At 40.5% G+C, this 12,538-nt stretch overlaps 1 protein-coding gene and 1 non-coding gene across 2 annotated transcripts; both read right to left on the reverse strand.

Moving 5' to 3' along the window:
* Positions 1 to 7: 7 nt before the first annotated feature.
* On the reverse strand, positions 8 to 10,299 carry eif4g2b (eukaryotic translation initiation factor 4, gamma 2b). The gene is made up of 22 exons (XM_037540170.1): positions 10,104 to 10,299; positions 9,886 to 10,020; positions 9,137 to 9,245; positions 7,599 to 7,664; positions 7,289 to 7,414; positions 7,015 to 7,117; positions 6,537 to 6,665; positions 6,383 to 6,449; positions 6,145 to 6,296; positions 5,944 to 6,054; positions 5,598 to 5,780; positions 5,330 to 5,468; positions 5,036 to 5,190; positions 4,756 to 4,863; positions 4,350 to 4,478; positions 4,112 to 4,216; positions 3,757 to 3,972; positions 3,353 to 3,611; positions 2,961 to 3,165; positions 2,548 to 2,756; positions 2,329 to 2,450; positions 8 to 1,210 (listed from the first exon to the last, which is right to left on the reverse strand). Exons 1-22 carry the CDS (start codon positions 10,297 to 10,299, stop codon positions 1,145 to 1,147), a joined length of 3,090 nt encoding a protein of 1,029 aa, XP_037396067.1. The 3' UTR covers positions 8 to 1,144.
* On the reverse strand, positions 4,546 to 4,713 carry LOC119263776. Its single transcript, XR_005130510.1, has one exon. It is a non-coding gene; the product is annotated as a small nucleolar RNA SNORD97 (small nucleolar RNA).
* Positions 10,300 to 12,538: the final 2,239 nt, after the last annotated feature.

Below are 12,538 nucleotides of genomic sequence, written 5' to 3' on the forward strand. Positions count from 1 at the left end.
AACCCAGTTTTGGTAATTAAGTGTTTCTTTACTGAAAGTTAAGCAATAATGGTGCAGGATACAGAGCACTAGAACAACCCTACCATGACTTGATCGTGAGCCATTTATATTCTTACATATAGAAAGCTGCAGAACACCTCAGGAAAAAAAGGTACATGGAGCAAAGCGAATGCAACTCAGTCCACACAAATAAATTTAAAACACTTGTCAATAACAGGTGGTCTGTGCATTGCTTATTGACAAGGGCAAAAGCCTTTCATTTTTTTCCCAAATACCGTAATGCTGAAAGGGGGTCCTTAAAATATTAATGTTTGGTCATAAGAGGCCACATCACATCATAATAAAGATATTTTTCTCATTAATGGCGTTAGGATGGGACAGCAGGGGCTTTAGCAGACACCACGTTTATTCTACCAATAATCAGTTCCCTGCAAAGCACTTTTAAATGTTGTGAAAGTCTTGCAATTAGGTGCTGTGCTCTGCAAGAGGTTCTAAATTACATCAGATTTTCTGGATTTTAATTTGTCAAGATAATAAACGTGGCTTAAGCGTTCTTCATAACCTTGCAGTAAATTTCCATTCAGGAGCTAGACACGGACAACGGCTAAAAGGTAACAGCAACAAAAACCAACAATTACAGTTTCCTGGATTTTGTGGATCATGAATGTTGAAGAATTCAACCGACACTGCTATTATCCTAGGATAACACCGAGAAATGTCTCGACAGCCCTGAACGATGTCAGACAGCCCCTCAAACAAAACTTGTGTGTCACTCCTTAGAATATAGGTTTTACATATAGGTTTTAGACTAATGATTTCCAATCAAACCAATCATTTCTTTTTATGCCATCAAAATTAAGATGTCAATCTACTTGAGTTTAGGGGTCGAGTGAACCATTTTCCAAATTCCCACGTCTACAGCAGAAGCCAACTATTAAAGCAAACATGATATAACTGAAGTAGCCAATGATGCTTGCAAAGACATAGATAATGATAATTCATGATTTGTTTTGTATGCTCCATGGGTTTAGCAGCACAGCGTGTTGTGTAGGTGACCGAGCTGGTGTTACTGCAGTAAGGTAACTGGAGAAAGAGTGCTTTGATATCTAACAGATTAATCTGGGACTCTAGGCTTTGGCTGTTCTCAGTCGACTTCCTCCTCTGACTCTTCTTCTTCAGCGGTCTCTAACCAGGTCAGCCACTGGTTTACCTGCGAGACAATATATAAAAAGGCTTTACTACTTACACATAATGCTACAACTCTAGCATTATGCATGAAAACAGCCACTCCACAGAAAAAAAAAAAAAAAAAAAAAAAAAAAATTCAGCAACATTCGCGCATCTACAAATTTGTCAGAAATTCAAGCAGATGAATTCTTTATTCATTTATCTTAAACACATTAGTCTTCTACTAGCTACACACACTTTACCCCAACAATCTTTGGCAAAATACAGCAAGGGAGGCTGAAGGGATCTACAGTGTCCTCCACAGATTAATTTATTTCAAATGGTTGAAAGAAAAAAAAAAAAAAAATCTTTTGAAACATTTCTCTTAAATCCATGTGTGCCACAATGGCTAATAACTACAAACTCTTGAGTGAAATATAAAAGTACAGTCCCATTCACATTTTAGGCTTTAAAGTTCACCCGAGTGATCAGGAAAAATTAAAAATCAGCCATGACTTCGTTTCACAGGGGGATAAATGAAATAATACAGTAGCCCAATTCCCCTAGTCAGGGGAAAAACAGGAATTTCAGCAATGATGTGCAACAAAAAGGCACAGCAATCAGGAAAATCCTAATAAAAAAAATCCTGCCCATTTCCACTACTGTAGCAATAATTAAGATTAAGAAAATATAAATTTGTCCATTAACTCTACGCATTGTGAGGGGGGTTGTGCAAGTGGCCCAAGAATCTCCAAGGATAACAACTGGGGAAGTGCAGACATTAGGTCTTGGGGTCAGAATGTCTCCCAAACTGGAAATCCGATGCCACCTACACAATCCACTAGATTTTACGGACTGTCTGCCATTCCAGATGCTTGGCGACATCACTTAATCTTTCAGTAGGATGATCAGATGAGACCAAAACATTTTTGGCAACAAAGGAGGTTTTGATGTGGACACAAATACGGCCATGCAAAAGTATTGTGAGGCCCTGGACAACTTTGGATATATGGTATCGTAGACCATATACCACCAGATTAAATACATTTTAAAAAAGTTAATTAATTAATTTAAAAAATGACCAAAGAAAAAAATACCTTTTTCTTTGCCAGAAGCACCAAGATTTGCAGAAGGCAATGCATAGCTGCAACCAGCTGTTACCTGAAATAAAGCTTTTCCTTTTCCAGGGAATTCTTGGGTTATATCTTCTTTCCATGCAAGGAAGGCATCTTCTTCAATGATCTCCATGTCATAAAAGTTGACAAAATAGCGCAGCAACATACCTAAATGGGGAGGAAAAAAGGAAAGCTTAGGATATTGTCTCCACCCTTTATTCATACTAACTCATTTACGTACCAGCAGCTAGTGTAAGCAATGTACCTTTTGGGAAGGCATATGTGTTGCAGTGCACCTGCAGAGCATAGAGGGCACTGACTTGCAGGTCGGTGTGGTCATGGAGGAACTTCTGCATGACTGGCTTAAAAGCTAGAAGTAGCTGTTTCTCCTGGTCCAGCTGCTCTTTAGTGGGAGCGCTCAGTTGCTCGTCACCCTCAGACAGACATAGCTCGGCTGAAATGTACTGCAGAAAGCTGTCATACAAACGTGGGTTTTGTCAGTTTCTACAGGAGTGCTGTTTTACAGAAATTTACCTGCTAGAACTGGACAAGTTCATTAGTCTAAATAATCAGAAGTGGTAGTCATGCTGCAGTGAGGAGGACATTAAAACATAAAACAATGAAAATCAATTAAAGTTGTAATAGAACGGACATGTATTTCAGGACATTGTTCTGTACCTGGTCATGAGAATATTGACAAAACCCTTGTCTGTGTGGAGTTTGGGTGAAATGTTGTCTTTGATCCACTTGTAAATGCTCTGGGGGGCAGGATCTGCTTTGATCTGCTTCAGAAGCTCCTTCTCCAGCTTCAGGAGGGGAAAGAGAAAGCTCAGGCCCTTCCCCTCCAGAATCTCCAACATACGATCTTTATTCTGGTCAATTTCTATGGTAAACAATGAAGATCACATTTACAAAGCCACCATGTAAAAAGGTCCTCTCTTCCCAAGCAAAGTTTCAAAAGAGAGAACCAAGGAGAAGCAAGTATTATATTATATTATATTATAAAATAAAGAGACAGACGCACACATATTTATGTGTTGTCATATATTATTCTAAATGGGGCTACACACCAGGGAGCATCTTCTGCATGTTGACCTTGCTCTGCTGGAAGAGGTCAGCAAGCCACTCACGATCCTTCAGCTTGGATGCTTGCTGCAGGCAGAGCAGAAAGAGGGGGAAGTGGGTGCCATTCTCCAGAGGGTGAGCCAACTCTGCAATGCTGACCATCTCTGTAATGACTGCCCGGGCTGCAAACTGGGCCAAGTAGGACTTCACCAATGGGATATCCACTTCGATCTTAGGACACTGGTCCAGCACATTCAGCAGAGCCTGTTGGGTGGGGAAACATAACCAATGACCTGGCAAGCAAGGTATTAGCAAAACATCATGAATCTACTAAATATATTGATAAAATCCTGCATTACTGCTACAAATATTTTACAGTGCAAACTATTATATTTATGCATGCATGTACCTGCATGAAGTTCTCTCCTGTGACAAGACTTTCTGAGCGCAGGGAGTGAATGAGAGTGCTGGCCTGCTCCTTATCCTCGTCAGACCGCTCCAGAGAGCACAGAATGATCTTACTTAGCATCTCTGACAGGAAATGTTTAGGAGCCTTCATATCCCTCACTCCATTTACTGCATCCTCCAGGTTCTTGCTGTTCAAGTACTCCGTCACTATGGTTTCCTAGAAGAAAGTATCAGAGTTTTGATGTCTGTGGCGCCAAACAAAACCTCAGGAAAAAATACAAATACTCTTGTGATGAGGAAAGAAATATGGTCAGAGATGATAATAATAATGATTATTTAAAATATACTGTACATACTGTCATTTTTAGAAGTTCTTCCTTGGAAGGTGCAGGTTTCTTACTGGTTTTCTGAGGCTTCTCTTGGATCAAAGGAGGATTTGTTTTCAGACCAAGCTGTGGAGGCTTAGGTGAGAGATGCCAGATTAAGTAAACATACAAAAAGAACAACTTAAACAAAAAATAGTAACACAATATCCATATAATCATAAGACATGCTTGACAGAGCGTGGGATGAAACAGGGTAGCAGTGCGTTACCTGTCCGAGTGGCGGTGTCTGAGTGCGGGGAGGCTGAGCGCTGGGTGGCATCATAGTGGGGATCTGAGGCTGCAGCTTTGGCACCTGGTTCTTATTCAACAAGAACGACTGTGCTGGTCTCAGACTGATCTGTGGAGTAGATAAACCCAGTAAGTGGCGCACATGGATCAAAAGATGGGAGCAGTGCTAAAATGTTGCAACCTCATCTCTCATAATCGCAGTCAACGGACCAGATGTCAGTTATAGAACAGAGGAGAGGAGAGAAGATGAAAAAAGTGGTGAAATTAAGGGCAGAGAAAAGAAAGAAAACTGGCATCCATCAAAAGTCCTCAGAATAACGCGTCTTTTTATAATCACTGGGTGCAGGTATGTACAATAAGCTTGTGTTCCATCCCTAAAGGTTTACCTCATCTGCATTCAGCCCCTTCTTGAAGCGAGAGCTCATGTCCTTGGACTGAACTTGCTGCTGGGTGGAATGGTTCTGGTTTTGGCTGTGAAAATGTTGATTCTGTCCCTATGGGAAGAAAAGGCCCAACTGAATTAAAATACTCTATGAAAGTGACTACTTGCATAGAAGATCCTGTAAATGTGGTTGCAGAAGCTTACATATAATGTGCAGTACTGGTCGAAAGAATTAATGATAAGCTGAATCAATAAAAACACTCAAGCCTTAGAGATACACCTACCTGATTAGACTTCATAAACGGCTTAATGGCCAAGTCAAACTGTGACTGTGGTGGGTTAGCCATGTGTCCATTGAAGAGTGGGTTTGTACGATGACGTCCCAGAGTGGGGGAGAATCTATCCTGGATTACTCCTGGACCAGTTCCTATTCCACAGCCTGCGAAACACAAGTCACTCATAATTTATATACATTTATTTATATGTATTGCTACATACAACACACAAACTAATCTAGAGATGTAAAAGAAAAGTGCCTAGGGAAAAGCTTTTTTTTTTTATATAAATGCTGAACTCACCTGGCATCTGTCCAAACATGTCAGCCAATCCTCCAAGAGTTTCTCTGTCCAGTTTCATCCTGGCTGGCATGAAAGGTCCTTCCAGAAAGAAGTCCATTCGCATTCCCTGATACATGGGTGGAATGAAGACACCCAAATCCTGGAGAAACCAAACAATCAGTTAGTGCACAATACACAACGGTTGAGAAAAGACCTGAAGTAGTACTTTTTGCAACAAGGTATTAGAGCACCTAAAACTGGCACATATGCACAGGAACAACCAATTCACCTTCACTGCATCCTGACGAATCTGGTTAATCGTCTTTGGTCCGTTGTCGATAAAGGCTTTGCGAGGAACCCAACGGTTCTCTCGCAGCTCCACTGTGTCTTGCAGTAGGAAACGAATCCTGGCTGGCAAGTCCTTGTTGTTCATTAAGGATTGCATACGGCCAAAGTACTGATCCATTAAAGACTGCAGAACACAACAGCATTAAGAAGATGTGCTTCAATACCAGTGGGGAAAAAATAAATAAATAAAAAATCTACAAATAGTTGTACATTAAGTGGTGCTTAATGTCTAACTCTCTATTTAGTGCTCTAGATAGCTAACGAGAGGTCTTGACACAGGACTTTACCTTGGCTTTTTCATGATCGAGTCTAGGCCCCACAGTTCTCATTATCTGACAGAGGCACTCCAGATCCTCCCCCATATCCTTGAGCTGTATTCTCTTCTTCTTTTCCAAAAGCTAAAGAGAAGACAGCAATACAGACTGTATGGCACATTAAACTCCTCACAATAGCTAAGACCAAAGTCAAAATTAACATATTCTACATACTGTTTTGATGCACTTATGAAGGATAGATTCATGGATGAGATCAAGTTTGCCAAGTTCCCCAATGAATTTAATGTTTCCGAGCATTTTGATCTTGGCAATGGCACGCTGCTCCTCTTCCTCAGAAGTGAGAGGGCTGTCTTTTTTGTCGTAGACTAAGAAGGAGAAAAGGGAACTGTCAGAAAGCCATGTAACAACGCTTAAATCAAACCCAAAAACAAAGAGGGTAATGTCAACTCACTTTCAACATTTTTGGTGCGGTTCTCAAATTCATCTTGGAGTTTGGTGATCAGAAGTCTTCTGAAAGTCTGGAAGACATGAGTGCAAATGAGTGAGACCAGTGTACAACTAAAACAAGCGTATGCACTTGGGCTACAATAGTACTGTTAACTTACTGTGCTCTGCTTTTGAGTGGTTTGAATCTCTGGTGGGCTGTCAAAGTTTGGTGCATCCTCTGCCAAACGCAGACATAGCTGGGCATAGAGTGAGCTGTATTTTGGCTCTTCTAGGGCTTTGTCTACGATCTACAACGTAGGAAAAAAAAACCCAAATATAATCCAACCTAACAGATACAGAGCATAAATGTGCAGCCAGTGGGCATTCAAATATAAGACATTTACTGCATATAAAACTAGGATTTATGAGACAGCTGAAATTACTGCAAATTAATGATTTTTAGTGTAAAACAAAACAGAAATAAAAACATACAAATGCTTCTTTACCCAGCAACATAGCCTTATAGTTAAACTCATCTTTATCAACATTTAACTCTTACTAACATAATAGGAGCCAACCAATGTTATTAAAATGAGTTATTAGTAATAAAATAGCACATGGCTGATTAACAGACACTACTCTTCCTTTTTCACTTACCAGCAAGATGACTCCCTTGAGGACAAGCTTAGAATCTACACCCACATTGAGGAGCTCAAGGCATAGCTTGTCAAACTTTTCAGGGGTCAGTTTATTAAGTATCCTGCACAAAAGGAAGACCAAAGGCAAAGTATTACCACTAAACAGATCTGCACTCAAAGCATGGTAGCGTCAGCTGACTCATCAAACACAGCTTAGAGCATCAAAGGACAAAGAAACAGAATCGTCTTTATATTCTCCCATGAAGCAATAAAACTCATCGTTAGATACTTACCCTCTTACTTTTCTAAATATTGCATCATGATGTTCTTTTTCGTTTGAGGAGTCGACATCTCGTCTAGTGCTTCGTGAGGGAACCCATCTCTGAACGCTAGGCCCTGGGGTTTTCCCCAGGAACTCGCTAAAGTGGGTGCAATACAGATACTGATTACAAGAAAAACAATTGTGCACATTGTGGCAGGTTTCTTTTTTTTATTATCTTAATTCTTTATAACTATTGGTACTGTCTTTTATATATGATCACATTACTTCACATTAACAAAATAACCAGCAGCAATAATGTCTAGAACGTGTCGCACACTCACCTGTTGCCGGCAGTCTTGGGATAGTGCTGAGGTGCACCCCTACCTCCTCCTCCGCCCGAAGAAGCACTAGAATAAAGAGAGACAGTTATGGAATAACTTGATCACTGAAAGTACTTAGTAGCCAACACTGGTCATGATGTGGAATCAACACTGTGCACATTCATACACACATAAATGTTTACAGATACACACAATCACGCACAGAGTTAAGCAAAGCTAAATGTTCCTTGTGAGAGTGCAGACATAAGCAAAAACACTCATTCTGCCAGCATAACGGCTAAAAAAGTTAGAATGAGCTACACAGCTAACAAATAAACGTTACTCAGCACTGCCCTCTAATCATATTAGACCAAACTAGATGTACTTTCCTAAATGCCAAGATGTTCCAACGAATGCATGTATTGCTGCATTTTATTTATGGTTAATTGCCTCAACGTAACATACCTTATTCGCATTTTGTTTGTTGCAGCATAATATGACTGAAATCTAACGACTGTGGAAAGTAATTGCTGGCAGGGTTATTTACTGTATACTTAAACAGCATACAAATAACTCTGGATTCACAATCATAAAATGTACCACACCACAAGGCTGGTTTTGTTTTGAGACCCCTCAAAACTAAAAGATGTGTTCTACAGAAAACCTGTCAAAAAAGTATGAACAACATATGTGGACATACATTAGTCAACTGAAAGCTCACTACTCTATTATATTGCTGCCCTATATTTTTGCTAACTGTAGAAAACTACGTGACCAATGTGTGAACTTTGATTCGTTTTAAGCATGGGTTAAACGTGGAGGCCTAATTCCACGGTGTGCAAACACAGTTGGCTGACGGTTACAGATTCTATTTATTTTTACAATTTATTTCTCTTAGGACTTTCATGGAACCTTTAATATGCAAAACAGGCACCTTGTCTTGAAAAAGCCTCTGGCACAGACAATCCACATCAGCACCATGAGACACTGAATACGTTTACATGCATTTAATCTGACAACGGCTGAAAATCCGATTTTGTCAGTAACTTGTTCAGTGCATCTGGCTTTGGTAATGAGATAATACTAAAACTCAAGAGTATACACAAGTCGGGCAATAATCAGATTTGTGCTTTGCAACTGCCAATAAAATCAGAGGAAGAGATGATAAAAACGTAACGTAAACCTGAACTAAAATCCAGGTCTCTTAATTGGTTTCTAGAAATCCGCTAACAGCATTTATCCAGCATAAGAAACTAAAGTACGCCATTTACCTGACCGCTTGAGTAATCAGGTAACTGCAGATATCTGACCACGACCGTTTTACTGGTGTGCATGTAAATACACTCAGTGCCTTATAGTTGAAGACAGGCTTAAGTACATCACCTTTCCCTTTTTGAAGAAAAACGTGGCCAAAGACATGCGCACATGAATACAGATTTGAAAGAATGTGTTAAGACTCGCAGGTCTTGATATCAAATAGACAGGCACTTCTGACCACGTATAAACAATGAGTAGCCAGCCTGATTGAAGACCTCAAATCACACACATCTATTACACACCTGAAACGAGAAGCACCCCCTTCTGCAATCACACTCTCCACTTTGGCGGCTTGACAACGAAGAATCTTCAAAAGAATAAGAATCAAAGGGCGGGGTGGGGAAAACCGGGCTGTGCAGGAGAGATGAGGAGCAAGAGATCAGCGTCACAGTAAACACACACTTGAAACAGTGACAAATTCAACGACGTACGCGGTTTTATATTGTTAACGCTAATAAATCCAGAAAACGAGCGCCACTCTTTACACAGCTGGCTGTCAAACGCGTCCTGTTATCGACGTTTAGGCCGACTTTTTCCCCCTAAACGCCTTCCTTCACAAGGCCAGGCTGTAACAAACAACTGGGAGGCACAAAAGCGGTGGCTAGCTGAGGGGTTAGCATTGCCAAATTCACATAAGCTACCAGCATTTTCATTCTTGACCAAACACGCGTCTAAAAGTACTCTGCACACCGCACTGTTCTGGAAAAAAACAGAGTAGGCTATTCGCGCAAATATAACGTCGCGGAGTGGCCATAAGACGACCAACCCGATACCAAACACACAATGCTACCGTTAACTTAGCGCTTCGTTAGCGCGCCGTGATTTCGGTTAGCTAAGCTAAGCTAGGTTAGGTAGCGTTGCTTCGCCGCACACAGCCAACGAAAGGCTTTCATTTCAATCAGCTATCCGGCTGTTTTGCAGCACTTACACGAGACTTTAGACCCCCTCTTAACAGCTTACTGAAAAACACAAAGCCGGCATCGTTACTAACCCTTTACCGCGACGCCATTTTCTGCAGTCCTCGCTCGGTCCAGCCGGCGCTGGCACTCAAACGGGGTTAGCAGCCATTTTGAGAGGTTCACCTCAACTTCGAGAAAATTACCGGTCTTACCTTTACCGGCGCAACCTCAGTTTTGAAGATTTTTGCTACGCAAAAAGAGGAACAAAAGAAAAACAAAAAAGAAAAAGGATGTTCTGATGTATAACTACCGAACCGCACGGCAGAGGCAGAGCGCTGTACCACACCGCTCGCGGAGAATGGACTAGCTAGTTGGCTAAAGAGCCGTACGCCTGACATGACGTCACCCGTGAACCCGATCTGTGTCTGCCAGACCTGCAGTAATTTTCCAGTGTGGCTGGTGTGAAACGCTGGGGTTCGGATCCACGTCTCTCCACAGCCTTTCATGGAACTGCTGCAGTGCAAACACTCATTTTTATTATTTGCACTTGTTGCTCATCACCGATATGTTCGTTCACATAGTGTCTTGGGCTGTTGTATGAAGCAATTAGAGTGAATTGTCTGATAAAACACTTTGACATGGCAAATAGTCTCATAACCTTCATCAGTGGGCCAACACTGGGCTTCAGTCCAGATAACAGTAGTGGGATCTTGTAAGTATAGCAATAGTGACATATGGGACATGCGAAACCCCCATATGACGGCAAAGGACCTGCAGGAAGGTTTAGCTGACACAGGTGGTACATGTGATACTTCAGAGCGATGTTTGCACAACATGGTCTGTAGAGGAGTCATCAGAAAGAAACCTGACCTCCAACCTCTGAGTATGAAGTGTGCAAAACGACATCATTATGGAAACAAGTGCTGTGGACAGGCAATGGGACTTTTTCCACAATCTGTAATCACCAGTGGTACTTTTGGAAAGAGCAGCAGCATTTTGAACATCTTGCCAACTGTTAAGCATGGAGTTGGGTCTGTTATGCATTGGTGTTGTGTGGCAACTGGTGGCACAAAAAAATAGCACAGGTGGAAGATGCAAGCAAATTCTGCCAGCAAATGTTATGTCAAGAAACTGAAGGCGGAAAGAGGCTGGCTCCTACATAGTGACAGCAGTCCCAAACACACCTCAAAATCAACCATAACGTACTTCAAGAAATCTAAGCTAAAGCTTAAAAATCTACAGGTAGATCTTAAGCTTGCTGAGCATGCAAGGGGGCTTAAGAATAATGCTGCACTAGAAGCATTCTGCCAGGAAGAGTGGGTGAAAATGCAAATCATATTCAGAGATTGACCATAAAAAAAGGTACCCCATTGATTCTTTCTGAACAATTTAGATTAATTATGTACAGTAAATCAAAAAGATAGATTTGCTTGTTGTTTGTCAGTTGTACCAAATAACTATATAAACTGATGCACCTAGTAGTCTCCCCCAAAAAAGCACCCTCCCCAAGATAGGCCCAGCATGTAGGCAAAGACTTAAGTGTGCAGACCAAGTGTGAAAACTCCCTAACACAAAACTGAAGATGTACTTTTTTCCTGTGCTGTCTTTGGGTTCTGTTCAGGGTACTGTTGTCTATGTCCATCAGCGCACCATCCTATAAGCATTAAGTCACCCTGAAATCAAAATCATGGAAACATTTTTTTGCCATGTCTCTGATTCATCATATCATATAATTTAAAATACAAAATTCCTGTTCTCCCATAATCTTTCAAAATAGAATCAAAATGTATTGACTTTTGTGGAAACACATCACAAACTGCATTATGATTCTGGATCCACATTGACATGGAAGATGTAATCAATACTGTACACAAGTTCACACACCCGAAGTAGCATTCTCTTCAATAGTCTCCTTGCTGCTATGAACTTGTTCAGCAGCTTATCATGAAACAAGTTCTGTGGTAAATCCAGACGTTCTTTCCAAGACATGCAGTAAAGCCTGACATTCTTTTAGAAGTCATTAAAGACGTTGCTTTCCTAGACCAGGCGAGCTCTCATTTTTGTGGCCTGGGGAGAATAGATTTCATCTGAATCTCATTTATAACTTTCCATTGATTTTAAGTGGGCACAGTTTTAACACAGCGTAGTCTGAGAATGCTGCATGCACATCCTGTAATACCTGCTATAAAAAGCCAGTGGAAAATCAATAGAGTTTAACAAATCCATATATACTAAGCTAATGCATCTCATCTAACCTAGGCTGAAATTTTGAAGCTGTTGTTGACAAGAATACATCAGCAGTGTCATCAGTGACACTTATTAGACAGTACTACTTAGTATCAGACCTGCACATGAAAACATGATGTGTTCACTCACAAAACATGTACCCAAATATGTGTATATCTTTTTCACGTGCATCAGAAAATGTGTTCAAATGCTACGTGGATTTCTCATTTGCTGTAAAGATTTCCTAAAATGTCATTAAGATTTTTTGGCAGTGCACATCTTAGAAACATTTCAATTTACCTTAATATAATAAAGCACTGAGCCACAAGAAAATAAGCCTCTATGTTCACATTGTAAATCTTGATGTAACCATGCTAAAATCACTTTAATGCATAGCCTCCAGTGGCTTATTTCTTTTTTAAAACAAGCAAATATAATAGGATAAAAACAGTGTTGTTTCATGAATAAATTATGAATAATAATTGCAATAATTCATTCTTTTACCAAAGCAACATTTAT

Source organism: Pygocentrus nattereri, chromosome 7 (assembly GCF_015220715.1).
Source record: "Pygocentrus nattereri isolate fPygNat1 chromosome 7, fPygNat1.pri, whole genome shotgun sequence".
Classification (NCBI taxonomy): domain Eukaryota; kingdom Metazoa; phylum Chordata; class Actinopteri; order Characiformes; family Serrasalmidae; genus Pygocentrus; species Pygocentrus nattereri.